The sequence below is a fragment of the Ranitomeya imitator genome, chromosome 6 (assembly GCF_032444005.1).
Source record: "Ranitomeya imitator isolate aRanImi1 chromosome 6, aRanImi1.pri, whole genome shotgun sequence".
Lineage (NCBI taxonomy): Eukaryota > Metazoa > Chordata > Amphibia > Anura > Dendrobatidae > Ranitomeya > Ranitomeya imitator.
The window spans coordinates 86805338-86833145 of NC_091287.1; the positions used below are offsets into that span (position 1 = coordinate 86805338).

At 43.8% G+C, this 27808-nt stretch overlaps 1 protein-coding gene across 1 annotated transcript in view; it reads left to right on the plus strand.

Moving 5' to 3' along the window:
• The window catches only part of STK31 (serine/threonine kinase 31), a 160961-nt gene that overhangs the window by 73499 nt on the left and 59654 nt on the right, over positions 1-27808 (plus strand). The window contains exons 9-10 of the mRNA XM_069729864.1: positions 7291-7406; positions 10081-10240. Of these exons, the coding sequence (XP_069585965.1) occupies positions 7291-7406; positions 10081-10240 (276 nt within the window). The remainder of the gene's footprint in view (positions 1-7290; positions 7407-10080; positions 10241-27808) is intronic.

Sequence of the window (27808 nt, forward strand, 5' to 3'; positions counted from 1 at the left end):
GGTTGGGCAGAAATTACATCACAAATCTTTTTGAAGATAGAGGAGGGAGGGGTTTGGGTGTGTTTTGGAGTGGGTGTGGTAGGTTCCTGCTTAGAAGCCTGTGCAAAGCATCATGGAACTTGTAGTATTAGAGCACAATAACTCGGGAGAAAGGAAGTTGTCGATTAACCCCATGAGAGCTGGATCCAGCACTGAAGATGTGCTGCTACAGCATGATAACAGCTAATATTGCTAAAATAAACACAGTGGATGTTTTCAGTGGCACATAATAGCAAGATTTATGGAAAGAAAAAAAAATTGTAGTGGACAACTTCTTTAATCAGTGGTGTTGACAGGGTTATACAGAGCTCAGCATTTGGAGAACTGCTAGATCTGAAGCAGGTACCAACACATTGTATCAAAACATCAGCAATTAGTCCAGTACACATTGCTGGTGTCGGGGTCCCTGCCCCTGTGTATGCTTCTCTTGGATTACATAACATAAACCTGATGACAGATTCCTTTTCAATATTCTTGAAGTGTGCCTTCGTTAACAATGCACAGTGTACATTTTCTATCACATTTACAGTGAAGGAAATAAGTATTTGATCCCTTGCTGATTTTGTAAGTTTGACCACTGACAAAGACATGAACAGTCTATAATTGTAAGGGTAGGTTAATTTTAACATTGAGAGATAGAATATCAAAAATAAAATCACATTGTATAAATTATATACATTTATTTGCATTTTGCAGTGAGAAATACATTTTTGATCCCTCTGGCAAACAAGACTTAATACTTGGTGGCAAAACCCTTGTTGGCAAGCACAGTAGTCATACGTTTTTTTGTAGTTGATGATGAGATTTGCGCACATGTCAGGAGGAAGTTTGGTCCACTCCTCTTTGCAGATCATCTCTAAATCATTAAGATTTTGAGGCTGTCGCTTGGCAACTCGGAGCTTAAACTCCCTCTATAAGTTTTCTATGGGATTAAGGTCTGGAGACTGGCTTGGCCTCTCCATGACCTTAATGTGCTTCTTTTTGAGCCACTCCTTTGTTACATTGGCTGCATGTTTTGGGTCATTGTCTTGGTATATGGCTCCATCCATTCTCCCATTGATGCCGTGAAGTAGTCCTGTGCCCTTGGCAGAGAACCACCCCGAAAACATGTTTCCACTTCTATGCTTGACAGTGGGGACGGTGTTCTTTGGGTCATAGGCAGGATTTCTCTTCCTCCAAACATGGCGAGTTGAGCTAATCCCAAAGAGCTAAATTTTTGTCTCATCTGACCACAACACCTTCTCCCAATCCCTCACAGAATCATCCAAGTGTTACCAATTAGCAAACTTCAGACGGGTCTGCACATGTGCCTTCTATAGCAGGGGGACCTTGAGGGCACTGGATAATTTTAAACCTTCCGGCGTAATGTGTTAGCAATGGTTTTCTTGGTGACTGTGGTCTCAGCTGCCTTTAGATCATTAACAATTTCCCCCCGTGTAGTTTTAGGCTGATCTCTCACCTTCATCAAGATCAAGTTGTCATTTTGCATGGTGCCCCAGATGATTGACAGTCATTTTGTATTTCTTCCATTTTCTTACTATTGCACCAACAGTTGTCTCCTTCTCACTCAGCATCTTACTTATGGTTTTGTAGCCCATTCTAGCTTTGTGCAGGTCTATGATCTTGTCCTTGACCTCCTTATAAAGCTCTTTGGTCTTGCCCATGTTGTAGAGGTTAGTCTGACTGAGTCTGTGGATAGGATTCTTTTATAAATTTGTGTATGGGTAATTTACGCAGCAGGGACGGAGTGTCTCCGAAACATAAATTGACATGCTGCGGTTGGAAAGACGCGCTGCATGTCCGTCTCCGTGGGCGGATATGGGATTTCTTGAAATCCTATCCACTATGCTGTACCATCTGGACACTGCGGATTGGGTGCTGCAGATGTACTGACTGTGGGAACATACCCCCAATATATCTGCAAACAGGAAATCACTTTTTTTTTCTTCCCACAAGCCAAATTTCAATTAGCTTTATTTCAAGTGACAAAAAAAATGCATTGAAAAAACACATAAAAACCACATGTAAAAACGCAGGTGACCTGCCAGTGGCCTCAGATGCAGATATTGCATTTGTCAAATACTCTGCCATTCCTGATCGTGTGCACATCGCCTTAGGGTAAGTTCATGTAGGGTGTTTTGGCTGCGTTTTTTTTTTTCTATTCTAATTTTCAGCTGCTTTTTACAGTACTAGCAAAGCCTATGAGATTTCAGAAATCTCATGTACACACATTGGTTTTTTGCGTGATCAGTATTTTGTGCTTTGCTGCGTTTTTTTGGACATGGAGCATGTCACCTTTCAGCGTTTTTGCTGCTTTTTTCAGCGTTTTTCACCCATTGACTTGAATGGGTGTTGCAAAAACGCAGGTATCATTATTTGCTGTGTTTTTTGCTGCTGAAAATTCAAGGACATTAGCATAGACATAGAAAAAAACGCACCAAATACGCAACAAAAAAAAACGCACCTAAGGGCAAGTTCACACAGGGCGTTTTTGCTGCATTTTTTTTCCTGCAGCAAAACATGATCTTGGCAGGAAAGAAGCTGCGCCTAAAATGCAGGTTTATGTGCGGTTTTGGTGTGGTTTTTTTTGCCGTGTTTTTGGTGCGTTTTTTTTAATGCTTTTTTTTCTTAGATCATGCCTATAAAGTTGTGTGCACACAGAGGAAAAAACCAAACCGCTTCCTGTAGATAGAATGCATAGAGAGAATGAATAGATAGATCGATTGATAGAATAGATACATTACCTGCGGTATCCTCTTCCCCAGCATTTTCCCATGGTGCAGAGGTTACCTCAGGTCAGGCAGTGAGGGAGTGCAGGCTCCGTGACGTCCCCGCTAATTACTGAGCCTGCGCCCGCTACATCTCATTCATTCCCCAGTCGCTTACAGCCAGGAGCGGTCGCATTAGCATCGCTCCCGGTTGTAAGCTTTATCTCCCCAGATTCTGCATGGGACACTCGTTATATCGGACTACGATCGATCAGGGAGTATACTTTTGCTTTTTTATTTTTATTACAGAAGATCGAGGGCTTCGCTTTGGAATGGCAGAACAATAAAAATATGGTCAAAACTGTGGTGTTTTATTTCATTAAGACTTTTATGCATGTGTGTGTTTATTTAACCCTTTAATTACTATAGGGTTAGTAATGGCTAGGTGTTGACACTTCTCCATTACTAAGCTGGCTTACATTAACTCCTTACTACACTGCTGGCCACCACTACAGGGCAAGTGGGAAGAGTCAGGCAAAGCACTAGAATTACCACGTCTAATAGATGTGCCTTTTCTGGCCAGCGGCGGGCTGCTATTTTTAGGTTGGGGGGGGGGGGGAGGTGGGGTCTATATCAATGGCCCCTTACCAGCCTGAGAATACCAGCCCCCAGCTGTGAGCTTTAGCAAGGCTGGTTGTCAAAAATGGGGGGACCCCACTCAGTTTCTTTTCTATCTTTTTTTTAAATTAAAAAAAAAAAAAAAAGCGCATGTGGACCCCTCTATTCTTGATAACTAGGCTTGCTGAAGCGGACAGCAGGGGGTTGCAGCCCCCAGCTATAAGTTTTGACTGGCTGGTTATCAAAATTAGGGGGGAACCCACGCCGTTTTTTTTTTTTTTTTTTTTTTTAATAGCGCAGGAGCGGCAGATGAAAACTCCCATCTGCCGCTCCTGCTGTCACTAATTAGTGGCTGTAGGTGTCAGATCATGGGAGCAGTAGTCCCATCACCTGACACCAGTGATCGGAGGTGAGTTTGCACCTCTGATCACAGCTGATCACTCCCCGCTGTCTTCTGACAGCGTGGGAACCGCGGCTCTCTGACCGGCGGGGAGGATTTCCCCACCGATCAGAAGCGGTGTTTGCTGCGCGGTCATGCATATGACAGCGTGTCAAACACTAATGTCGGACCCCCGCATTCAAGTGAATGGGGGAGTCTGCTGCTGGATGACAGGTTGCATGAATGCATCATGCAACGTGCCATCTAGATGTAGCAGAGCCGAGTGTGACGTTAAATCTGGCTCTCCTTGACTTTTCTGCAGCAAATATGCTGCAGAAAAGTCAACCTGGTGTATTTGCAGTGTTTTTTTCACCACCCATTCAAGTCAATGGGTGGAAAACGTTGAAAGAAGTGACATGCTCTGTCAAAAAAAACGCAAAGTACAAAATGCTGATCACACAAAAACCCAATGTGTGTATGCATGAGATTTCTGAAATCTCATAGGCTTTGCTGGTACTGTAAAAAGCAGCTGAAAATTAGCATAAAAAATGCAGCAAAAACGCCCTGTGTGAACTTAACCTAAAAACGCACCTAACCCTGCGTTTTCAACGCAGCTTCTTTCCTGCCAAGAAGATCCGGTTTTGCTGCAGAAAAAAAGCACAGCAAAAACGCCCTGTGTGAACTTACCATAACCCTGCATTTTAAACGCAGCTTCTTTCCTGCCAAGAAGATCAGGTTTTGCTGCAAAAAAAAAAAAAAAGCAGCAGCAAAAACGCACTGTGTGAACTTACCCTTTAAGCGTTTTTGATGTGTTTATTTACACACGTAAATGGTCCCAAAATGCAATGGAATACTTACCAAGGTAATGCAATGACAATCCTGAAGTGTTGTACACATGTAAATTTCCACCAGTATTTGCAGTGTTTTATTTTCTGCAGCATGTCAACTCTTTTTGCGTTTCTGCAGGTTTTTGACTCATTGTCTTCAAATGAGTCAGTCAAATCTGCAGCAAAAACGCAGACGTAAAAAGGTCGTATTTGCTGCAAAAAACCCCATGATTTGTCAAAGGATGTGATGTCAGATGGAGAAGTGTGTGTGGGCGGAGAATGTGTGTGTTGGCGGAGACTGTGTGCCTGTGTCAGTCTGTCTGTGTGTGTGTACGTGTACCCAGGCGTCGTCTGATGGGACTACTCCCATCCGGCTACGTCTTTTGTCACATACAACAGACAGCAAGAGAGACAGCATGAGCTGATGATGGGAGAATAGTCTAATCGTCCGGCGCCTGTGTTCAATTGTAAAACAAATCAAAACGGTTACATACTTACATACATATTCACATACAAAATACATACTCACCGAACGCCTAATCCTTATGCATGTGTCTCCTGCAAACAATCAAAAGTAATAAACCAAACTATACTCACCTTTCCGCCGTAGTCTATTTAATACAGAGTGCCCCACGACAATCTCACATGTAGAACAGTCACATCGAAGATGTGACTTCTCTACCCGGCTGCCGGCGATACACTGACTGGAGGTTCTTGCTCCCGCAGTGTATCACATAGTCGCCGTGAGAGTTCACTGGAGTTCATCGGCTGATCAGCTCTGGTGCTCTCACGACACTGCTGCATGAGAAAGTTCTCACACCGCTGCAGAAGTGAGCACCGGAGCAGATCAGCTGATGAGCGCTGAACTCTCACAGCAGCTCAGTGATACACTGCGGGAGCGATTACCTCCTGTCAGTGTAACACTGGAGGCCGGGTAGAGCAGTCACATCTCCCGACTCCAGACTTCAGACAGTTTCAACGATGCCGAAGTCGTTCCCCTGATCGTTGGTCGCTGGAGAGAGCTGTCTGTGTCTGTCGTGATCGTTGGTAAGTCGTTTAGTGTGACTAAAGCTTAAGTGCCAGAATTGGCGCATCTATAAGATGTGTCATTTCTGAGGCGTCTGAGAGCTGAGCCCTTCCCAGGCTATTAATATCAGCCCGCAGCTGTCTGCCTAGCCTTTGCTGGTTTTATAGGGGGACCCCATGTCAATTTTTTTTTTTAAGGTTCCACTGTAAACTAGCCAGTAAAGGCTAAGCAAACAGCTGTGAGCTGATATTAATAGCCTGGGAACCTTTGTCTATTGGCTCCTTCCCAGAATATTAACATCAGCCGTCTGCTTTCCCTCTGCTGGTTATGAAAATTATGCAGGAGCCCACGCAATTTTTTGAATTTTTTTTTTTTTTAAATAAACATTGCGTTTCATGCAGATTTCTGACAGTTGCTGTTTTGTTACAGCATATGTAAGATAATTATGTTAATGCTCCTACATAGGCTGGTGTGTGTGACTCTCACTCATCAATATTAAATAGAATCTGGCTGAAGAGGTTGAACAAGCATATTACATCACAATTTTTTTTTTAATCTCTTTAGCTCTATGGATTTACAAAAATGCACGTATTTGCAGCTGAATTTTTCTGCCAAGAGATGCAGAAACTTCGCAGAAATTCTTGCAAGCAAATACGCAAAGTGCGCAGATAGCCTAACAGTTGGTAGGGGATCAAATATGTATTTCTCACTGCAAAATGCAAATAAATGTATACAGTTTATACAATGTGATTTTCTGGATTTTATTTTTGATATTCTATCTCTCAAAGTTACAATTAACCTACTCTTAGTTATAGACTGTTCATGTCTTTGCCAACTGACAAACTTGCAAAATCAGCAAGGGATCAAATCATTTTCCTTCACTGTACATTAACCCCTTCATGACATGCACCGTACATGTACTGCGCATGTTGTCTCTCCCTTTGATGTGGGCTCCGGCACTGAGCCCACATCTTTCCTGGCACATGTCAGCTGAGTTGAACATCACAGCTTCTAGTCTTCCATGGAGTCAATTGAAACAAGGTAAAGGTAAAACAAAAAATAAATATATATATTCGGTTCAAATAAATAATAAAAAAGGCAAACACCCCCCTTCCCCCCATATATTTGGTTTACCCGAATTCAGAATTGCCTGATCTATTAAGATATAAAAAGAATTAATCTGATTTTTAAACAGCGTAGTGAAAAAAAGTCAAAATGCCAGAATTACGGGGTTTTTTTTTTTTGTCGCTCCAACATTGCAACAACGGGCGATCAAAAGATTACGTCTAACCCAAAATGACATGATTAAAAAATCAGCTCGGCACGCAAACAATAAGCAATCACCCAGCCCCAGGTCACGAAAAATGGGGGCGCTACGGGTCTTGGAAAATTACACAATTTTTTTTAATTTTAATAAACTTTGTATTTTGTTTCACCACTTAAATAAAAAATAACCTATATATCTCTGATGTCCACAAACTCATAATAACCTGGAGAATCCTAATCAAAATTATAACTTGTCCCGCAAAAAACAGGCCCCTCACATGGCCATATTGGGCTGCTGTGAGAAGGGGTTAATATGCCTCTAATTTTAGAGTAAGGCTTTCCTGAGTATCAGAAGCAAACATAATTCATTGGAGACCTAAGGTGTGGTGCACTCTTTTTATGTAACCATGCTTTTTCTTTTTTTAGAAGGAGAAGGAGTACTTCATACAAAGCATTAATGACTTGGAGTTGCGTTTGAACTCTGCAGCAGGGAACAAGTTAAAAGCATTAGCAGCTAAGATTGAGATACTTAAAGGTGTTAGGTGAGATAATATTTTGGTCATTTTAGAATTTAGTTGACTTAAGCAATTCACACTGCAGAATTTCAGACTCCATTGCAGTTACCTTCCCTCCTTTTATCAATTCTTACAACATGTAACGATGCATCTCCATAGAAAAACTTGAAGAATGGCCCCAGTCCAGTATGCTCAGTGATTCTGCGGTAGTGGGGAATAATGTACCAGCATTATCCTAGCAAAGGACTAATGCACTCAGTAGTATCACTGCATAGAAATAATATAAGATTGTACATGAGAACCACATAAAACAAGACCATTGTAAGTTTACCAATTACCGTAGTAAACTTTCAATGGTTTTGTTATTATAGCAACCAGGCAACCCCCACATGTACTTATGCTGGCTATCAGATGTAAATCATTCAGCTGCGGCAAGAAAAACAAAAACTCCCAAGCACTAAAAAAATACTCGGAGGACCCCCGAGCGTGCTCGAGAAATCTCGAGTAACGAGTATATTCGCTCATCACTAGTTATATCCATAAAAAAAAAAAATGCAGACAGGTTCCCCTTAAAGATATTCCATATTCTCATCGATTTTACTCCATATTCTCATTGATTGAAAAAAAAGCTCTTGCTCCCCTTTCCGGAGTTTGGTGCTGCCTCTGTCCATTGCTTTGGTTTTTGTTACTTGGCTGCAGTTCTGAAATATCATCAACAGTGCTACAGTCAATAACTGAGCGCAGTGTCCTCACTGATGTAGACTGCATGATCCACTGTGCTAAGTGATTGCCTCCAGTGGTGGCGACATGACGTCACTGCTTAGCCTAGTGAGTTGTGATGAGCGAGTATACTCGTTGCTCGGGTTTTCCTCTGCAAGCACGGATGGTCCGAGTATTTGTGACTTCTCTGAGACCACCCGAGCGTGCTCGGGAAAACCCAAACAACGAGTATACTCGCTCATCACTACTAGTGAGTTATAAAATCTATGTGATTAGAAATGGCATTAGACTAAAGCTACACTATGCAGTATACAGTACAGACCAAAAGTTTGGACACCCCTTCTCATTTAAAGATTTTTCTGTATTTTCATGACTATGAAAATTGTACATTCACACTGAAGGCATCAAAACTATGAATTAACACATGTGGAATTATATACTTAACAAAAAAATTTGTCAAACTGAAATTGTGTCTTATATTCTAGGTTCTTCAAAGTAGCCACCTTTTGCTTTGCTGACTGCTTTGCACACTCTTGGCATTCTCTTGATGAGCTTCAAGAGGTAGTCACCGGGAATGATTTTCAATTCACAGGTGTGCCCTGTCAAGTTTAATAAGTGGGATTTCTTGCCTTATAAATGGGGTTGGGACCATCAGTTGTGTTGTGCAGAAGTCTGGTGAATACACTGCTGATAGCCCTAGTGAATAGGCAGTTAGCTGCTTTTTTCTTGCCATAATACAAATTCTAGATTAAAGAAAAATGAGTGGTCATCATTACTTTTAAGAAATGAAGGTCAGTCAGTCCGAAAAATTGGGAAAACTTTGATGGTTTTTGCCACTGCACTTGGGGACACTTTCAAGCACTACAAAGAAACTGGCTCACATGAGGACCGCCCCAGGAAAGGAAGACAAAGAGTCACCTCTGCTTCTGAGGATAAGTTTATCCGAGTCACCAGCCTCCGAAATCGCAGGTTAACAGCAGCTCAGATTAGAGACCAGGTCAATGCCACACAGAGTTCTAGCAGCAGACACATCTCTACAACAACTGTTAAGAGGAGACTTTGTGCAGCAGGCACAAAATAGCTGCTAGGAAACCACTGCTAAGGACAGGCAACAAGCAGACGAGACTTGTTTGGGCTAAAGAACACAAGGTATGGACATTAGACCAGTGGAAATCTGTGCTTTGGTCTGATTTAGTCCAAATTTGAGATCTTTGTTTCCAACCACCGTGTCTTTGTGCAACGCAGAAAAGGTGAGCAGATGGACTCTACATGCCTGGTTCCCATGGTGAAGCATGGAGGAGATGGTGTGGGGGTGCTTTGCTGGTGACACTGTTGGGGATTTACTCAACATTGAAGGCATGCTGAACCAGCATGGCTACCACAGCATCTTGCAGTGGCATGCTATTCCATCCGGTTTGCGTTTAGTTGGACCATCATTTATTTTTCAACAGGATAATGACCCCAAACACACCTCCAGGCTGTGTAAGGGCTATTTGGCCAAGGAGAGTGATGGGGTGCTACACCAGATGACCTGGCCTCCACAGTCACCATACCTGAACCCAATCGAGATGGTTTGGGGTGAGCTGGACCGCAGAGTGAAGGCAAAAGGGCCAACAAGTGCTAAGCATCTTTGGGAACTCCTTCAAGATTGTTGGAAGACCATTTTGGGTGACTACCTCTTGAAGCTCATCAAGAGAATGCCAAGAGTGTGCAAAGCAGTCATCAAAGCAAAAGGTGGCTACTTTGAAGAACCTAGAATATAAGACATAATTTCAGTTGTTTCACACTTTTTTGTTAAGTATATAATTCCACATGTGTTAATTCATAGTTTTGTTGCCTTCAGTGTGAATGTACAATTTTCATAGTCGTGAAACTACAGAAAAATCTTAAAATGAGAAGGTGTGTCCAAACTTTTGGTCGGTACTGTATTTGGGTAATACACTTTATGGTGTTCATATGATAACGTCTTATATATTGGCAGACGTGAAAATGTCAACATGACTGCTGCTGATGATCTTCTGAAAGCCGTTAAGGCTGTTAGTCAGGAACAACTATCTGCTCCGTCATCTTTAAATGCTTTAGAGGAGACCTGGAAAGAGTACAGCTTGGCTCAGAAAATGATTCAAGAATGTTCAGATGTGGTAAGAATAAAAATAATTTCCTATGCATCAATTTCTCATTTATTTATTGTTTTCAGACTCTCATCTGAAAATTAGCTTTTTGTTTAATTCAACTTAATATATTTGTTAAATGCTTTTTCTTTATAATTTTTCACAATGTTTTTCTAGGTTTCCATATCACCATTTAAGAAAAAAAATCAGAAATCTGGCAATTTTCACACTAAACCTAATTTTAGGCTTACGCTTTTTTATTCTTTACAGAATACCTTTCAGCAGTATTTTTGTCATTTCAGACAGAATTACAACTACTGTATATACTCGAGTATAAGCCGAGAATTTCAGCCCATATTTTTAGGCTGAAATTGCCCCTCTCGGCTTATACTCGAGTCATACCCAGGAGTCGGCAGCGGAGGGGGAGTGGCAGCTGTGTAATAATACTCACCTGCTCCTGACGCGGTCCCTGGTTCTCCGGCACCAGCAGCTTCTTCTTGTAGTGAGCGGTCACATGGTACCGCTCATTACAGTAATGAATATGGACCCGACGCCACTCCCATAGGGGTGGAGCCGCATATTCATTACTGTAATGAGCGGTACCATGTGACCGCTCACTACAGGAAGAAGCTGCCGGAGAACCAAGGACACCGTGCCAGGAGCAGGTGAGTATAACACAGTGCGCGATATTCACCTACTCTCCGTTCCACCGCCGGCCGCCGCTGCGTCTTCCCTGTCCTCTGCAGTCACGCTCAGGTCAGAGGGCGCGGTGGCGCGATTAGTGTGAGCACCGCCCTCTGAATGAACAGTCAGTGCAGAGGACGGGGAAGACACTGCAGCGCCGACGGTGGAACGCGGAGCAGGTGAATATAGCAAGTGCCAGGGGCCTGAGAGGTGGGTATGTTATATTTTTTGTTTTTTTAATCACAGCAACAGCATATGGAGCAAATGTCTGTATGGAGCATCTTATGCGGCCATGTGCAGCATTATATGGGGCAAATATCTGTATGGGGCCATGTGCAGCATGATATGGGGGCAGTTATCTGTATGGAGGATCTTATGGGGCCATAATCAGCATTTGTGCAGCATTGTATGGGGCAAATATCTGTATGGAGCATCTTATGGGGCCATGTGCATCATTATATGGGGCAAATATCTGTATGGTGCCATGTGGAGCATTATATGGGGCAAATATCTGTATGGGGCCATGTGCAGCATTATATGGGGCAAATATTTGTATGGAGCATCTTGTGGGGCCATGTGCAGCATTATATGGGGAAAATATCTGTATGAAGCATCTTATGGGGACATAATCAGCATTTGTGGAGCATTATATGTGGCAAATATCTGTATGGAACATCTTATGGGGCCCATCATAAACTGTATGGAGCATTATATGGGGCGTATTTTGTATGGAGCATCTTATGGGGCCATCATGAACTATATGGAGCATTATATGGGGCTCCTGATTCAAAAACACTTAACCTACTGATGTTGCAATTAATTTGACTTTTATTGGTATCTATTTTATTTTTGAAATTTACCGGTAGCTGCTGCATTTTCCACCCTAGGCTTATACTCAAGTCATTAAGTTTTCTCAGTTTTTTTTGTGGCAAAATTAGGGGTCTCGGCTTATATTTGAGTCTGCTTATACTCAAGTATATACGGTAAATCAAGATCCAGCATCCACTTTAGGTGATCTCACAAATCGCCTGCTCCCCTTCTCTTCATAAATTCATTTATCTATACACAGCATACGCCTTACATGCTTCAATACAAAATGGTAGAGTCATAATCATTCTGTTTCTGTTAATACCATGTGGCTTTCACGAAAAACTGGAAGTACGGGTCTAGAATTGTTGGGAAAATTGCAGGATTCTTTCTTTTGTTTTAAACATGGATTGCAATTTTAATTAAAATTACCAAAAGTTTAGAAAAGTAAAAAACAAATTAAATTAAAAACCTGATTTAAACAATAGGTCATTTTCCGGTGGGGGTGTTATGGTTTGACACGGACTTGTCCTAGTAGTGGATAACTTCTTTAACTCCTTCATGACATGCGCCAAACATGTCGTTTCCTTCCCTTTGATGTAGGCTCTGGCACTGAGCCCACATCTTTTCCCGACACATATCAGCTGTTCAAAACAGCTGACATGTCCCTCTAACAGCCGTGGGTGGAATTGCGATTAACCCACGTCTGTTAACCTGTTAAATGCCGCTGTCAATCTCTGACAGCGGCATTTAATGTGATGGGGCCGGAAAAAAATTGAGTAAGAATGTATTGAAGCAATTCCGGATTCTACAGTGCCAGATTTATATTCCATCTTTGGAGGAATTCTAAATAAACCCCCTGAGGCTTCGACATTGTATAACTCTTTGTATTATATGAAAATTTTAATGCAAGTGTTTTGATCATATAATACACATTCATAAATATTTACTCATATGGTTTGACACATTTGTAGAAATATATCTATGCATAATTCTTTACCTTAGTGTGTTCAATATTATGAACAGAAAAATTTGACAATATATGTAGAATTGTATCCGTTACTCTGTTATGAAAATCTGCTGCTTATTGTCCATACAATGTCTGCTTTTCTTTGTTATAAGATGGCCTCTAGCCTTTACCTAGGTACTTTATCTTGCAGATGGGCACTTTGCAGTTTCATTTTACTTACATATGCACTTTATCCATGATGTATGCACGTGCGTGCTGTCTCCAGGCTTCCTCCTCTGGGCGTCCCCCTATCAGACCAGGTTTGATGCAGTTGCGTGGAAACGACCTGGCGCCGGGCGTTCCACGTAATTACGTCGGACCAACGGGCGGGCAAACAGCTGTGAGCTGCCTCGGCGATAATGCGCACGCGCCGCCATGTCATCATGAATGGCTCAAGCCAACCACAAAACCAGGGATTCAAGCTTGAGGAGGCTAATTTGCATATTCCAGGTGCCTTCTGGGAAAAGCGAAGTTTCCCTAAGCTAGAAGATCGTTGGGTACAGCCGGGACCAGCTGCTTGGAAAGCATCGCCAAACCAGGGATTCAAGCTTGAGGAGGCTAATTTGCATATTCCAGGTGCCTTCTGGGAAAAGCGAAGTCTCCCTAAGCTAGAAGATCGTTGGGTACAGCCGGGACCAGCTGCTTGGAAAGCATCGCCAAACCGCGCGCCGAATTTTTGCCTGTAGGATATTATTGCAAGAGAGCTTGGCTGAGTAGATTACACAAGAAGGAAAACACACAGCAAGTCAGCAGGATCTAGGAGCAACATGGCAGATGTGACAACCTACATGGTGAGCTGCAGCATGTGCTACATGTTCACAGACCGACCAGAAGAAGAATCAAATTTCACCTGTCAGAAGTGTAGACTAGTGGCCCTTTTAGAAGAAAAGGTGCGGGGTCTGGAAGAAAGAATAGCAACTTTGAAACTCATCAAAGAGAATGAAGACTTTCTAGACAGAACAGAAGCATCTCTACTGGTCACAGAAGGTGAAAAAAGTGTCAGAGAACCTCCAAAAGCAGATGAGTGGAAGAATGTGACCAAAAGAAGCAAGAAGACCATGGAGAAATCACCAACCACACAACTGAAGAACCGATATCAAATCTTTGTAGAGGATGAAGATGGCACACCTAAGGATGAAGCAATACCAGCAAGCAAAAAAGAAAAGGGCACACAGCAACAAGTGACAGCAAAAAGTACAGCCAAGAAGCAACGAAGAGTGGTGGTGGTGGGAGACTCACTACTGAGAGGCACAGAAGCAGCCATCTGCAGACCGGACATAACTGCAAGAGAAGTATGCTGCCTTCCAGGTGCGATGATCAAGGATGTGACCGATAGGATACCAAAGCTCTTCAGCTCCAAGGACGTCCACCCATTTCTTCTGATACATGTTGGCACCAATGACACGGCAAGGAAAGACCTACCGACAATCTGCAAAGACTTTGAAGAGTTGGGGAAGAAAGTAAAGGAACTGGATGCACAGGTAGTTTTTTCTTCTATCCTTCCAGTAGACGGGCATGGCACCAGGAGATGGAACAGGATCCTTGATGCAAACAACTGGCTAAGACGATGGTGCAGACAACAAGGATTCGGATTCCTGGACCACGGTGTGAATTACTGGTACGATGGACTCCTCGCCAGAGATGGACTACACCTCAACAAACCTGGGAAACACACATTCGCCAGAAGACTCGCTACACTTATCAGGAGGGCGTTAAACTAGAAGAAGAGGGGACGGGAAGAAAAACATTAGACTTGAACAAAGAAGACCCAGGAAAACATACTCAGATGGGAGGTAAGAACATTTCTAAAGCAATCCACAGCGAGGAGATTGGAACAAAACAAAATCCTCTAAACTGCATGCTCGCAAACGCCAGAAGCCTGACAAACAAGATGGAAGAACTAGAAGCAGAAATATCTACAGGTAACTTTGACATAGTGGGAATAACCGAGACATGGTTAGATGAAAGCTATGACTGGGCAGTTAACTTACAGGGTTACAGTCTGTTTAGAAAGGATCGTAAAAATCGGAGAGGAGGAGGGGTTTGTCTCTATGTAAAGTCTTGTCTAAAGTCTACTTTAAGGGAGGATATTAGCGAAGGAAATGAGGATGTCGAGTCCATATGGGTCGAAATTCATGGAGGGAAAAATGGTAACAAAATTCTCATTGGGGTCTGTTACAAACCCCCAAATATAACAGAAACCATGGAAAGTCTACTTCTAAAGCAGATAGATGAAGCTGCAACCCATAATGAGGTCCTGGTTATGGGGGACTTTAACTACCCGGATATTAACTGGGAAAGTGAAACCTGTGAAACCCATAAAGGCAACAGGTTTCTGCTAATAACCAAGAAAAATTATCTTTCACAATTGGTGCAGAATCCAACCAGAGGAGCAGCACTTTTAGACCTAATACTATCTAATAGACCTGACAGAATAACAAATCTGCAGGTGGTTGGGCATCTAGGAAATAGCGACCACAATATTGTACAGTTTCACCTGTCTTTCACTAGGGGCACTTGTCAGGGAGTCACAAAAACACTGAACTTTAGGAAGGCAAAGTTTGACCAGCTTAGAGATGCCCTTAATCTGGTAGACTGGGACAATATCCTCAGAAATAAGAATACAGATAATAAATGGGAAATGTTTAAGAACATCCTAAATAGGCAGTGTAAGCGGTTTATACCTTGTGGGAATAAAAGGACTAGAAATAGGAAAAACCCAATGTGGCTAAACAAAGAAGTAAGACAGGCAATTAACAGTAAAAAGAAAGCATTTGCACTACTAAAGCAGGATGGCACCATTGGAGCTCTAAAAAAGTATAGGGAGAAAAATACTTTATCTAAAAAACTAATTAAAGCTGCCAAAAAGGAAACAGAGAAGCACATTGCTAAGGAGAGTAAAACTAATCCCAAACTGTTCTTCAACTATATCAATAGTAAAAGAATAAAAACTGAAAATGTAGGCCCCTTAAAAAATAGTGAGGAAAGAATGGTTGTAGATGACGAGGAAAAAGCTAACATATTAAACACCTTCTTCTCCACGGTATTCACGGTGGAAAATGAAATGCTAGGTGAAATCCCAAGAAACAATGAAAACCCTATATTAAGGGTCACCAATCTAACCCAAGAAGAGGTGCGAAATCGGCTAAATAAGATTAAAATAGATAAATCTCCGGGTCCGGATGGCATACACCCACGAGTACTAAGGGAACTAAGTAATGTAATAGATAAACCATTATTTCTTATTTTTAGGGACTCTATAGCGACAGGATCTGTTCCGCAGGACTGGCGCATAGCAAATGTGGTGCCAATATTCAAAAAGGGCTCTAAAAGTGAACCTGGAAATTATAGGCCAGTAAGTCTAACCTCTATTGTTGGTAAAATATTTGAAGGGTTTCTGAAGGATGTTATTCTGGATTATCTCAATGAGAATAACTGTTTAACTCCATATCAGCATGGGTTTATGAGAAATCGCTCCTGTCAAACCAATCTAATCAGTTTTTATGAAGAGGTAAGCTATAGGCTGGACCACGGTGAGTCATTGGACGTGGTATATCTCGATTTTTCCAAAGCGTTTGATACCGTGCCGCACAAGAGGTTGGTACACAAAATGAGAATGCTTGGTCTGGGGGAAAATGTGTGTAAATGGGTTAGTAACTGGCTTAGTGATAGAAAGCAGAGGGTGGTTATAAATGGTATAGTCTCTAACTGGGTCGCTGTGACCAGTGGGGTACCGCAGGGGTCAGTATTGGGACCTGTTCTCTTCAACATATTCATTAATGATCTGGTAGAAAGTTTACACAGTAAAATATCGATATTTGCAGATGATACAAAACTATGTAAAGCAGTTAATACAAGAGAAGATAGTATTCTGCTACAGATGGATCTGGATAAGTTGGAAACTTGGGCTGAAAGGTGGCAGATGAGGTTTAACAATGATAAATGTAAGGTTATACACATGGGAAGAAGGAATCAATATCACCATTACACACTGAATGGGAAACCACTGGGTAAATCTGACAGGGAGAAGGACTTGGGGATCCTAGTTAATGATAAACTTACCTGGAGCAGCCAGTGCCAGGCAGCAGCAGCTGCCAAGGCAAACAGGATCATGGGGTGCATTAAAAGAGGTCTGGATACACATGATGAGAGCATTATACTGCCTCTGTACAAATCCCTAGTTAGACCGCACATGGAGTACTGTGTCCAGTTTTGGGCACCGGTGCTCATGAAGGATATAATGGAACTAGAGAGAGTACAAAGGAGGGCAACAAAATTAATAAAGGGGATGGGAGAACTACAATACCCAGATAGATTAGCGAAATTAGGATTATTTAGTCTAGAAAAAAGACGACTGAGGGGCGATCTAATAACCATGTATAAGTATATAAGGGGACAATACAAATATCTCGCTGAGGATCTGTTTATACCAAGGAAGGTGACGGGCACAAGGGGGCATTCTTTGCGTCTGGAGGAGAGAAGGTTTTTCCACCAACATAGAAGAGGATTCTTTACTGTTAGGGCAGTGAGAATCTGGAATTGCTTGCCTGAGGAGGTGGTGATGGCGAACTCAGTCGAGGGGTTCAAGAGAGGCCTGGATGTCTTCCTGGAGCAGAACAATATTGTATCATACAATTATTAGGTTCTGTAGAAGGACGTAGATCTGGAAATTTATTATGATGGAATATAGGCTGAACTGGATGGACAAATGTCTTTTTTCGGCCTTACTAACTATGTTACTATGTTACTATGTTACATGATCAGGTGAGCTGGACATATATGGAGGGACACATGACCGTTTAAGCCACGCCCCCTGGAGAAACAACTTACCAGTGAATCATGCATTGGGATAGCGGATCCCGGCGCACTCTGTTGCGCACTCTGGTTACTAATCTAGACCTTTATTACCTATACTACAGTCACCCGGTTTACTTACTATTGCTGGTCACATGCATGCATTCTTGGGCAGACATCCTACTTGTACAGGATATAGGGATATACTGAGTTACAAGTACATATGTACATGCAGGTTGTGTACATTTCTTCTGACTGTTCTTAACGAGGAACAGTGACTGCAGACCCCCTTTTTTCTAATTTTCTCATCTCCATTGTGGAGGTAATATCCAGTAAAGTGTAGATTCCAATTTATGCCAAGGGGACGTTAGCAGGGTTTCTTCTCTGGGGTTTAATGACTCTTTCCCCTGCATGATTGTGATCAATCACAAGTAGGAGGTCTCATGAAGGGGGAGAATGGAGACTCTGAGAGAAGCTTAGAACCGGCTTTCTCTGAGAAGTGTAATCACAGACATCTCTGGTCGTCTCACTGCTGGCATCTGCTGTGTGGAGTAGCGCATTATGTTGTTACAAACACCTTTTGCAGCTTTCGTCTCAGTTCGCGATCAGCTGTGCTCCCCTCAAACTGACTGCTGCTCGGTAAAGGCTACAAGATATACAGTGCCTTGCGAAAGTATTCGGCCCCCTGGAACTTTTCAACCTTTTCCCACATATCATACTTCAAGCTTAACCCCTTTACCCCCAAGGGTGGTTTGCACGTCAATGACCAGGCCAATTTTTACAATTCTGACCACTGTCCCTTTATGAGGTTATAACTCTGGAACGCTTCAACGGATCCTGGTGATTCTGACATTGTTTTCTCGTGACATATTGTACTTCATGATAGTGGTAAAATTTCTTTGATCGTACCTGCGTTTATTTGTGAAAAAAACGGAAATTTGGCGAAAATTTTGAAAATTTCGCAATTTTAAAACTTTGAATTTTTATGCAATTAAATCACAGAGATATGTCACACAAAATACTTAATAAGTAACATTTATTCAGTCGCCATGACAGCACAACGAGAGAGGGGATCCGCCCTTCAGGGACAGGAAACCTACAGACATAAAAAGGGCGGTACCTCTCTCCCACGTCAGTTTGGTTTCCTGTCCCTGACAGCGGAACCTCTTTCAGACAGGCCCTGAGAAGAGGGTCGAAGTTAAGAAGATTTTCCCACTCCTGGCAGGCCGGTGCAGGTAGCGGGGGTCCCCTACCTCGGCCTGTTCGGGAGGCAGGAGGCACCACACGGCAGGGGGACTGCACGGTGTAGGTGGCAGCAGGAGGAAGCAGCCTCTGACATATAGGCTAGCTTCTGGGGTGTCCGCAGCGCAGAGGTACCTGTGGAGCCGGTGCTTAAGCTACTAGGGTCCCGGGAGTCAGGCTGTGCCAGTCGGGGTCGCGGCGTTGGTCCGGTGAGGGATCTGCTGGTGTCCTGGTCCGCTTGTCGGCTTGGCGCCGCCGCGTCCGGAGGAGGCGTGTCCGGATGACGCGGCGAGCGGCGCGGCCGGGCATGCGCAGTAGCGTCATCTCCGGCTAATGGCGGCGCCCAGCTGCGGGGACAGTCGGGGCTTCGCGGAGGGGTAGCGCAGCGCAGTGGCGGACGGACAATTACCACCTGGGTTTCCCTGCTGGCCCCCATCCGGGGGCGGTACCTTGGGGGATTTAATGCGGCAAGCTGGGATGGTCAGTGTTCCTTGCCCATTTCATAATGGAGTCACCAGAAGGAATTATCGACAGCCAGCAGCAGCAGCAGGAGCCGCAGCAGCAACACCAGCAGTCAGATAAGCCTCGAAGAAGCTCCCAGCGTCGGTCTAGTGGCAGTAGCCGCGCTGGTGGAGCTAAGGAGGCTCGGATTTCTATACCAAAGTCCTCAAGCCGTAAGGATTTGCCGGCTACGAAGGACCCCCCATCTACGGTACCACTCATTACTGGACGGGGTAAGTGATCTTTGTGAAAGTCCACTTAGTGATGATTGTGTTCCCCTTGTCTTTTTTTTTTTCTTTCCTCTATCAGGGGAGGAAAAGTTTGTCCAAAGCCAAACATAGGCAGTGTGCCGAATGTGCAGAGCCACTTCCGGATGGGTATTTGAAAAAGTTGTGTAAAATATGTATCCAACGCCTGCTGGAGGAAGAGGCGCCTGATCTGACCTCTACAATAAGAGAGATGGTTAGACAGGAAATTAAAGGTGCCGTGAGATCCAAGTCTCGGGGAGCAGAAGTTAAAATATCATCCCCTTTATCTGAGGTAGATTCGGACTCGGGTGAACTGAGCTCAGGGTCTCTTCCGTCTACTTCCTCCTCTGAGGATCTGGAGTCTAGTCGAGCCTGTTTGTCCCTAGATATGGTTAACCATCTAGTTAAAGCAGTTAACAGCACAATGGGGATAGAAGATACCCAGTCGGAATGTTCCATTCAGGATGTTATGTTCAAGGGTATTGAGCGGAAATCCCGAAGAGCCTTTCCAGTGATTGACAAAATCAAGTCGCTAATCTCAAAAGAATGGAAGGAACCAGAAAGGAAGGGGTCGCTTCCGCCAGCCTTTAAAAGAAGGTATCCCTTTGAGGAAGCGGCTTCATCCTCATGGGATAAAGTTCCGAAGCTGGATGCAGCAGTCGCCAAGGCATGCAAGAAAACGTCTCTCCCCTTTGACGACTTGGGGAACTTGAAGGACCCATTAGATAGAAAAGCCGACATCTTCCTTAAAGGAGCTTGGGAAACTTCAGCGGGGTCCTTGAGACCAGCTATAGCAGCCACCTGTACCGCTCGGTCCTTGATGGTATGGTTAGGTCACCTCGAAGATCAGCTCAGGGATAAAGTCCCTAGGACGGAAATATTGTCCTCCATGCCCATAATCCAAGATGCCGCGGCTTTGCTTTCGGATGCTTCAGCAGATTCGGTCAGGTTGGCCGCCAGGTCCTCGGCATTATCCAACGCAGCCCGGAGAGCGCTATGGATAAAATGCTGGCCAGGGGACTTACAAGCCAGAACAAAACTATGTAGCATTCCTTGTGAAGGAGCTCACTTGTTCGGACCGGTCCTAGACGAGCTATTGGAAAAAGCAGGGGATAATAAGAAACGCTTTCCCTTCCTAGGAAGACCCTTCTACAGACGGGACTATAATAGAGGATGGTCTAACCGCAGAAGGCCATATAGAGACTCCAACAGAGAATCTACTAGATACGACAACAGCAGAAGGAGAGGTAGAGGATTTATGTTTAATCCTTCACGAGAGGTTAAGAAACCACAATGACTGGCGGACCAGGTGGGGGGTAGGCTTTCGGCCTTCTACCCAGCCTGGGTGCGGATTACAAACAATCCATGGATTCTAAACATTGTGGCGGAAGGCCTAACCTTTGACTTCCACCATACTCCTCGGGACAAATTTATGTTGACACCTGTTCGTTCCTCCTCTACAGAGCAGTTGACGCTGGAGTCTGAGGTTTGGGAGCTCCAACAGAAGAAAGTTCTAATCAAAGTCCCTGCAGGCGAGGAAGGTAGGGGGTTTTATTCCCCTCTGTTCCTGGTCAAAAAACCTGATGGTTCATATCGCACCATTATCAATTTGAAAGGCCTGAACAATTTTGTGTTGATACCCTCCTTCAAAATGGAGTCGGTCAAGACAGCAATAAAATTACTCTTTCACCATTGTTTTATGGTTGTCTTAGATCTCAAAGACGCCTATTACCATGTACCAATACATATTGATCATCAGAGGTTTCTTAGGGTGGCGGTATCACTAGCGGGCACGGTAGAACATTTTCAGTATCAGGCACTTCCCATCGGAGTCGCAGTTGCACCCCGGGTGTTCACAAAAATCATGGTGGAGGTTATGGCGCACTTGCATGAACATGATATATTGATAGTCCCTTACCTGGATGATTTGCTAATTGTGGGTCATTCTGAGTCGCATTGCAAAGACCAACTACAAAAAGTCATGGATGCGTTACACAAATTGGGCTGGATAGTCAATATCAAAAAGTTGCGCCTTCAGCCCCTAAAAGTACAAGAGTTCCTGGGATATGTTATAGACTCTGGTCAGCAGGAATGTCGCCTGCCGGACGCTAAAATTGCTAAAGTTAAGCAGTTGGTCACCAGGGCAATAAATAATCCCTTAGTATCGGTCAGAAGTGCGATGTCGATCTTGGGTTCTCTTACGTCCTGTATCCCGGCGGTTCTCTGGGCACAGTTCCACACAAGGACTCTACAGTGGGACGTGTTACACAATTCCCGTCGTCTAAGAGCTCACCTCGACAGTAAATTCACACTTTCTACGGAGACTACATATTCTCTTGGTTGGTGGACTCACACTTCGAATCTACGCAGGGGGGTCCCTTGGATAAATCATATATCTAGAGTATTGACTACGGACGCTAGCCCCAAGGGGTGGGGGGCTCACTTAGGGGAGGATTGGGTTCAGGGACTATGGTCTCAGTCTGAACAGGACTCTTCCTCCAACTTGAAAGAGCTGTTGGCGGTAAAACATGCCTTAAATAAATTCCTTGTACCCCTACAGGGTCGACACGTCAGGCTATTGTCAGACAATCGGGTAACTGTGGCCTACATTAATCGTCAAGGTGGCACGCGATCCAGTTCATTGATGGAGGTCGCAAATCATATCTTTCAGGTGGCCGAAGTATATCTTCTCTCCCTGACGGCGCTTCATATAAAAGGAAGTATCAATACCAAAGCCGACTACCTAAGCCGCAACATGCTCAGACAGGGAGAGTGGTCGTTAAATCCAGCCATTTTCAACCAGATCATTCAGTTATGGGGTTGTCCGGAGATAGACCTTTTTGCCAGCAGGGGAACAAAAAATTACACCAATTCTGCTCCCTAATTCCAAAAGACAACCCATACGCTGTGGACGCTCTGCTGATATCTTGGCGCTTCAGGCTCGCATATGCTTTTCCCCCTCTAAATCTGATTCCTTTAGTTCTGAGGAAGATTCGGGAGGACAGGGCCCAGGTAATCTTGATAGCCCCGTTTTGGCCCAAGAGGGCTTGGTTTCCTTGGCTGAGGAAGATGTCTGTCTGCCAACCATGGATCCTGCCAGAGCTACCAGATCTGCTCTCCCAAGGGCCAATCCTCCATCCTCAAGTAGCCAACTTACACCTAGCGGCATGGAACTTGAGAGGTCCTTACTGAGGGGAAAAGGATTCTCTCAGAATCTGGTAAATACACTCCTTAAAAGTAGGAAACCCTCTACAACGAGCATTTATGTTAGAGTGTGGAGAAAATTTTTGTCATATTCAGGGGCTCAAATTGACCAAAAGCCATGTATAAACCAGATTCTCGAATTTTTACAAAAAGGCCTAGAAATGGGCTTGGCCACAAGTACTCTTAGAGTTCAGGTGTCAGCGCTAGGAGCATTATATAATCTTAATTTAGCCAGTAACCACTGGATTTCTAGATTTTTTAAAGCAGTCACGAGGTCTAGACCAATTATTAAACAAAGGTTAGTCCCATGGGACCTAAATTTGGTACTCTCAGCCCTAACGCAAGCCCCATTCGAGCCCATTGATACCATCCCTGTAAAGATCCTTTCAATCAAAACAGCCCTGTTGGTTGCTCTCACGTCTGCTAGAAGGGTTAGTGATCTGCAGGCACTTTCCAGACATCCACCATACATGCAGGTTAGGGAGGATAGGGTAATATTGAAACCCGATCCCCTATATCTTCCTAAAGTTGCGTCAAAATTTCACAGGGTACAGGAGGTAGTCTTACCCTCATTTTGCTCTAATCCTGCTAACGATAAAGAACGTAGTTTTCATTCCTTAGATGTAAGAAGATGTCTCCTTAAATATATTGCAGTAACAGATGCCTGGAAAAAGGATAACTCCCTGTTTGTAGCCTATCAAGGGGTGAGGAAGGGTCTTAGAGTATCTAAAAACACTCTAGCCAGATGGATTAGGGAGGCGATCTCTCTCGCTTATACCGCAGGTGGCAACGAAGTTCCAGATGGTATAAAGGCACACTCCACGCGAGCCGTAGCATCTTCCTGGGCGGAGAGGTCAGAAGTGTCGATCGAAGACATATGTAAGGCGGCCACATGGTCTTCCCCTTCTACCTTTCTTAGACACTACAGATTAGATCTGGGTAGTTCCTCAGACCTTACATTTGGGAGAAGAGTACTGGAAGCTATTATCCCCCCCTAAATCTTTCGTCTCTGAAAGTCTCTCGTTGTGCTGTCATGGCGACTGAATAAATACGTACGCTACTCACCTGGTAGCAGTGTTTTTTCAGGAGCCATGACAGCACCCTTAGATTCCCTACCCTATTTTTGGATGATTCAACACCCTGTTAGTTTTGGGTTAAAATTTATGTTCACTTGCATAATAAAATATATTTATGTATATACTGCATCTGTGTTATTAACCAAGGTGGTCCTCTCATACTCTGGAAACAACTGACGTGGGAGAGAGGTACCGCCCTTTTTATGTCTGTAGGTTTCCTGTCCCTGAAGGGCGGATCCCCTCTCTCGTTGTGCTGTCATGGCTCCTGAAAAAACACTGCTACCAGGTGAGTAGCGTACGTATTTCCCACATGTCTCCTTTACATCAGCATAATTTTGGAACCAATTTTTTTTTTTGTTAGGGAGTTATAAGGGTTAAAAGTTGATCAGCAATTTCTCATTTTTACAACACCATTTTTTTTTTAGGGACCACATCTCATTTGAAGTCATTTTGAGGGGTCTATATGATAGAAAATACCCAAGTGTGACACCATTCTAAAAACTGCACCCCTCAAGGTGCTCAAAACCACATTCAAGAAGTTTATTAACCCTTCAGGTGTTTAATAGGAATTTTTGGAATGTTTAAATAAAAATGAACATTTAACTTTTTTTCACAAAAAATTTACTTCAGCTCCAATTTGTTTTATTTTACCAAGGGTAACAGGAGAAAATGGACCCCAAAAGTTGTTGTCCAATTTATCCTGAGTACGCTGATACCCCATATGTGGCAGTAAACCACTGTTTGGGCACATGACAGAGCTCGGAAGGGAAGGAGCGCCGTTTGACTTTTCAATGCAAAATTGACAGAAATTGAGATGGGACGCCATGTTGCGTTTGGAGAGCCACTGATGTGCCTAAACATTGAAACCCCCCACAAGTGACACCATTTTGGAAAGTAGACCTCCTAAGGAACTTATCTAGAGTAGTGGTGAGCACTTTGACCCACCAAGTGCTTCACAGAAGTTTTGAATGCAGAACCGTAAAAATAAAAAATCATATTTTTTCACAAAAATTATATTTTTGCCCCCAATTTTTTATTTTTCCAAGGGTAAGAGAAGAAATTGGACCCCAAAAGTTGTTGTCCAATTTGTCCTGAGTATGCTGATACCCCATATGTGTCAGTAAACCACTGTTTGGGCGCATGGGAGAGCTCGGAAGGGAAGGAGCGCCGTTTGACTTTTCAATGCAAAATTGACAGGAATTGAGATGGGACGCCATGTTGCGTTTGGAGAGCCACTGATGTGCCTAAACATTGAAACCCCCCACAAGTGACACCATTTTGGAAAGTAGACCCCCTAAGGAACTTATCTAGATGTGTGGTGAGCACTTTGACCCACCAAGGGCTTCACAGAAGTTTATAATGCAGAGCCATAAAAATAAAACAAAATTGTTTTCCCACAAAAATTATTTTTTAGCCCCCAGTTTTGTACTTTCCCAAGGGTAACAGGAGAAATTGGACCCCAAAAGTTGTTGTCCAATTTGTCCTGAGTACACTGATACCCGATATGTGGGGGGGAACCACCGTTTGGGCTCATGGGAGGGATCGGAAGGGAAGGAGCATCATTTGGAATGCAGACTTAGATGGATTGGTCTGCAGGCGTCACATTGCGTTTGCAGAGCCCCTAATGTACCTAAACAGTAGAAACCCCCCACAAGTGACCCCATATTGGAAACTAGACCCCTCAATGAACTTATCTAGATGTGTTGTGAGAACTTTGAACCCCCAAGTGTTTCACTACAGTTTATAAAGCAGAGCCGTGAAAATAAAAAATCTTTTTGTTTTCCCACAAAAATTATTATTTAGCCCCCGGTTTTGTATTTTCCCAAGGGTAACAGGAGAAATTGGACCACAAAAGTTGTTGTCCTATTTGTCCTGAGTACGCTGATACCCCATATGTTGGGGTAAACCCCTGTTTGGGCACACGGGAGAGCTCGGAAGGGAAGGAGCACTGTTTTACTTTTTCAACGCAGAATTGGCTGGAATTGAGATCGGACGCCATGTCGTGTTTGGAGAGCCCCTGATATGCCTAAACAGTGGAAACCCCCCAATTATAACTGAAACCCTAATCCAAACACACCCCTAACCCTAATTCCAACGGTAACCCTAACCACACCTCTAACCCTGACACACCCCTAACCCCAACCCTATTCCCAACTGTAAATGTAATCTAAACCCTAACCCTAACTTTAGCCCCAACCCTAACTGTAGCCCCAACCCTAACCGTAGCCCTAACCCTAGCCCTAACCCTAGCCCTAGCCCTAGCCCTAGCCCTAACCCTAGCCCTAACCCTAGCCCTAGCCCTAGCCCTAGCCCTAGCCCTAGCCCTAGCCCTAGCCCTAGCCCTAACCCTAGCCCTAACCCTAGCCCTAACCCTAGCCCTAACTCTAGCCATAGCCCTAACTCTAGCCATAGCCCTAACTCTAGCCCTAGCCCTAACCCTAGCCCTAACCCTAGCCCTAACCCTAGCCCTAGCCCTAATCCTAGCCCTAACTCTAGCCCTAACCCTAGCCCTAATGGGAAAATGGAAATAAATACATTTTTTTTTATTTTTCCCTAACTAAGGGGGTTTGATTTACTTTTATAGCGAGTTTTTTAGCGGATTTTTATGATTGGCAGCCGTCACACACTGAAAGACGCTTTTTATTGCAAAAAATATTTTTTGCGTTACCACATTTTGAGAGCTATAATTTTTCCATATTTTGGTCCACAGAGTCATGTGAGGTCTTGTTTTTTGCGGGACGAGTTGACGTTTTTATTGGTAACATTTTCGGGCACGTGACCTTTTTTGATCGCTTTTTATTCCGATTTTTGTGAGGAAGAATGACCAAAAGCCAGCTATTCATGAATTTCTATTGGGGGAGGCGTTTATACCGTTCCGCGTTTGGTAAAATTGATAAAGCAGTTTTATTCTTCGGGTCAGTACGATTACAGCAATACCTCATTTATATCATTTTTTTATGTTTTGGCGCTTTTATACGATAAAAACTATTTTACAGGAAAAATAATTATTTTTGCATCGCTTTATTCTCAGGACTATAACTTTTTTATTTTTTTGCTGATGATGCTGTATGGCGGCTCGTTTTTTGCGGGACAAGATGACGTTTTCATCGGTACCATGGTTATTTATATCTGTCTTTTTGATCGCGTGTTATTCCACTTTTTGTTCGGCGGCGTTGTTTTTTGCCTCGTTTTTTTTTTTTTTCCCTTACGGTGTTTACTGAAGGGGTTAACTAGTGGGCCAGTTTTATAGGTCGGGCCGTTACGGACGCGGCGATACTAAATATGTGTACTTTTATTGTTTTTTTTTTTTTATTTAGATGAAGAAATGTATTTATGGGAATAATATTTTTATTTTTTTCATTATTTTGGAATATTTTTTTTTTATTTTTTTTTTTTTACAGATTTTGAAATTTTTTTTTAACTTTTTTATTTTGTCCCAGGGAGGGACATCACAGATCAATGATCTGACCGTTTGCACAGCACTCTGTCAGATCACTGATCTGACATGCAGCGCTGCAGCCTTCACAGTGCCTGCTCTGAGCAGGCTCTGTGAAGCCACCTCCCTCCCTGCAGGACCCGGATCCCCGGCCATCTTGGATCCGGGGCTGGAGGAAGCAGGGAGGGAGGTGAGACCCTCGCAGCAACGCGATCACATCGCGTTGCTGCGGGGGGCTCAGGGAAGCCCGCAGGGAGCCCCCTCCCTGCGCGGTGCTTCCCTGCACCGCCGGCACATCGCGATCATGTTTGATCGCGGTGTGCCAGGGGTTAATGTGCCGGGGGCGGTCCGTGACCACTCCTGGCACATAGTGCCGGATGTCAGCTGCGATAAGCAGCTGACACCCGGCCGCGATCGGCGGCGCTCCCCCCGTGAGCGCTGCCGATCGCTATGACGTACTATCCCGTCCAGGGTCAGATAAGCCCAGGGCACCTCGACGGGATAGTACGTCTAAGGTCACAGAGGGGTTAAAGATTCCAAATGTAAATGTTTGGTGAAGAATCAACCAGCGGAACACAATTGTGAAGTTGAACGAAA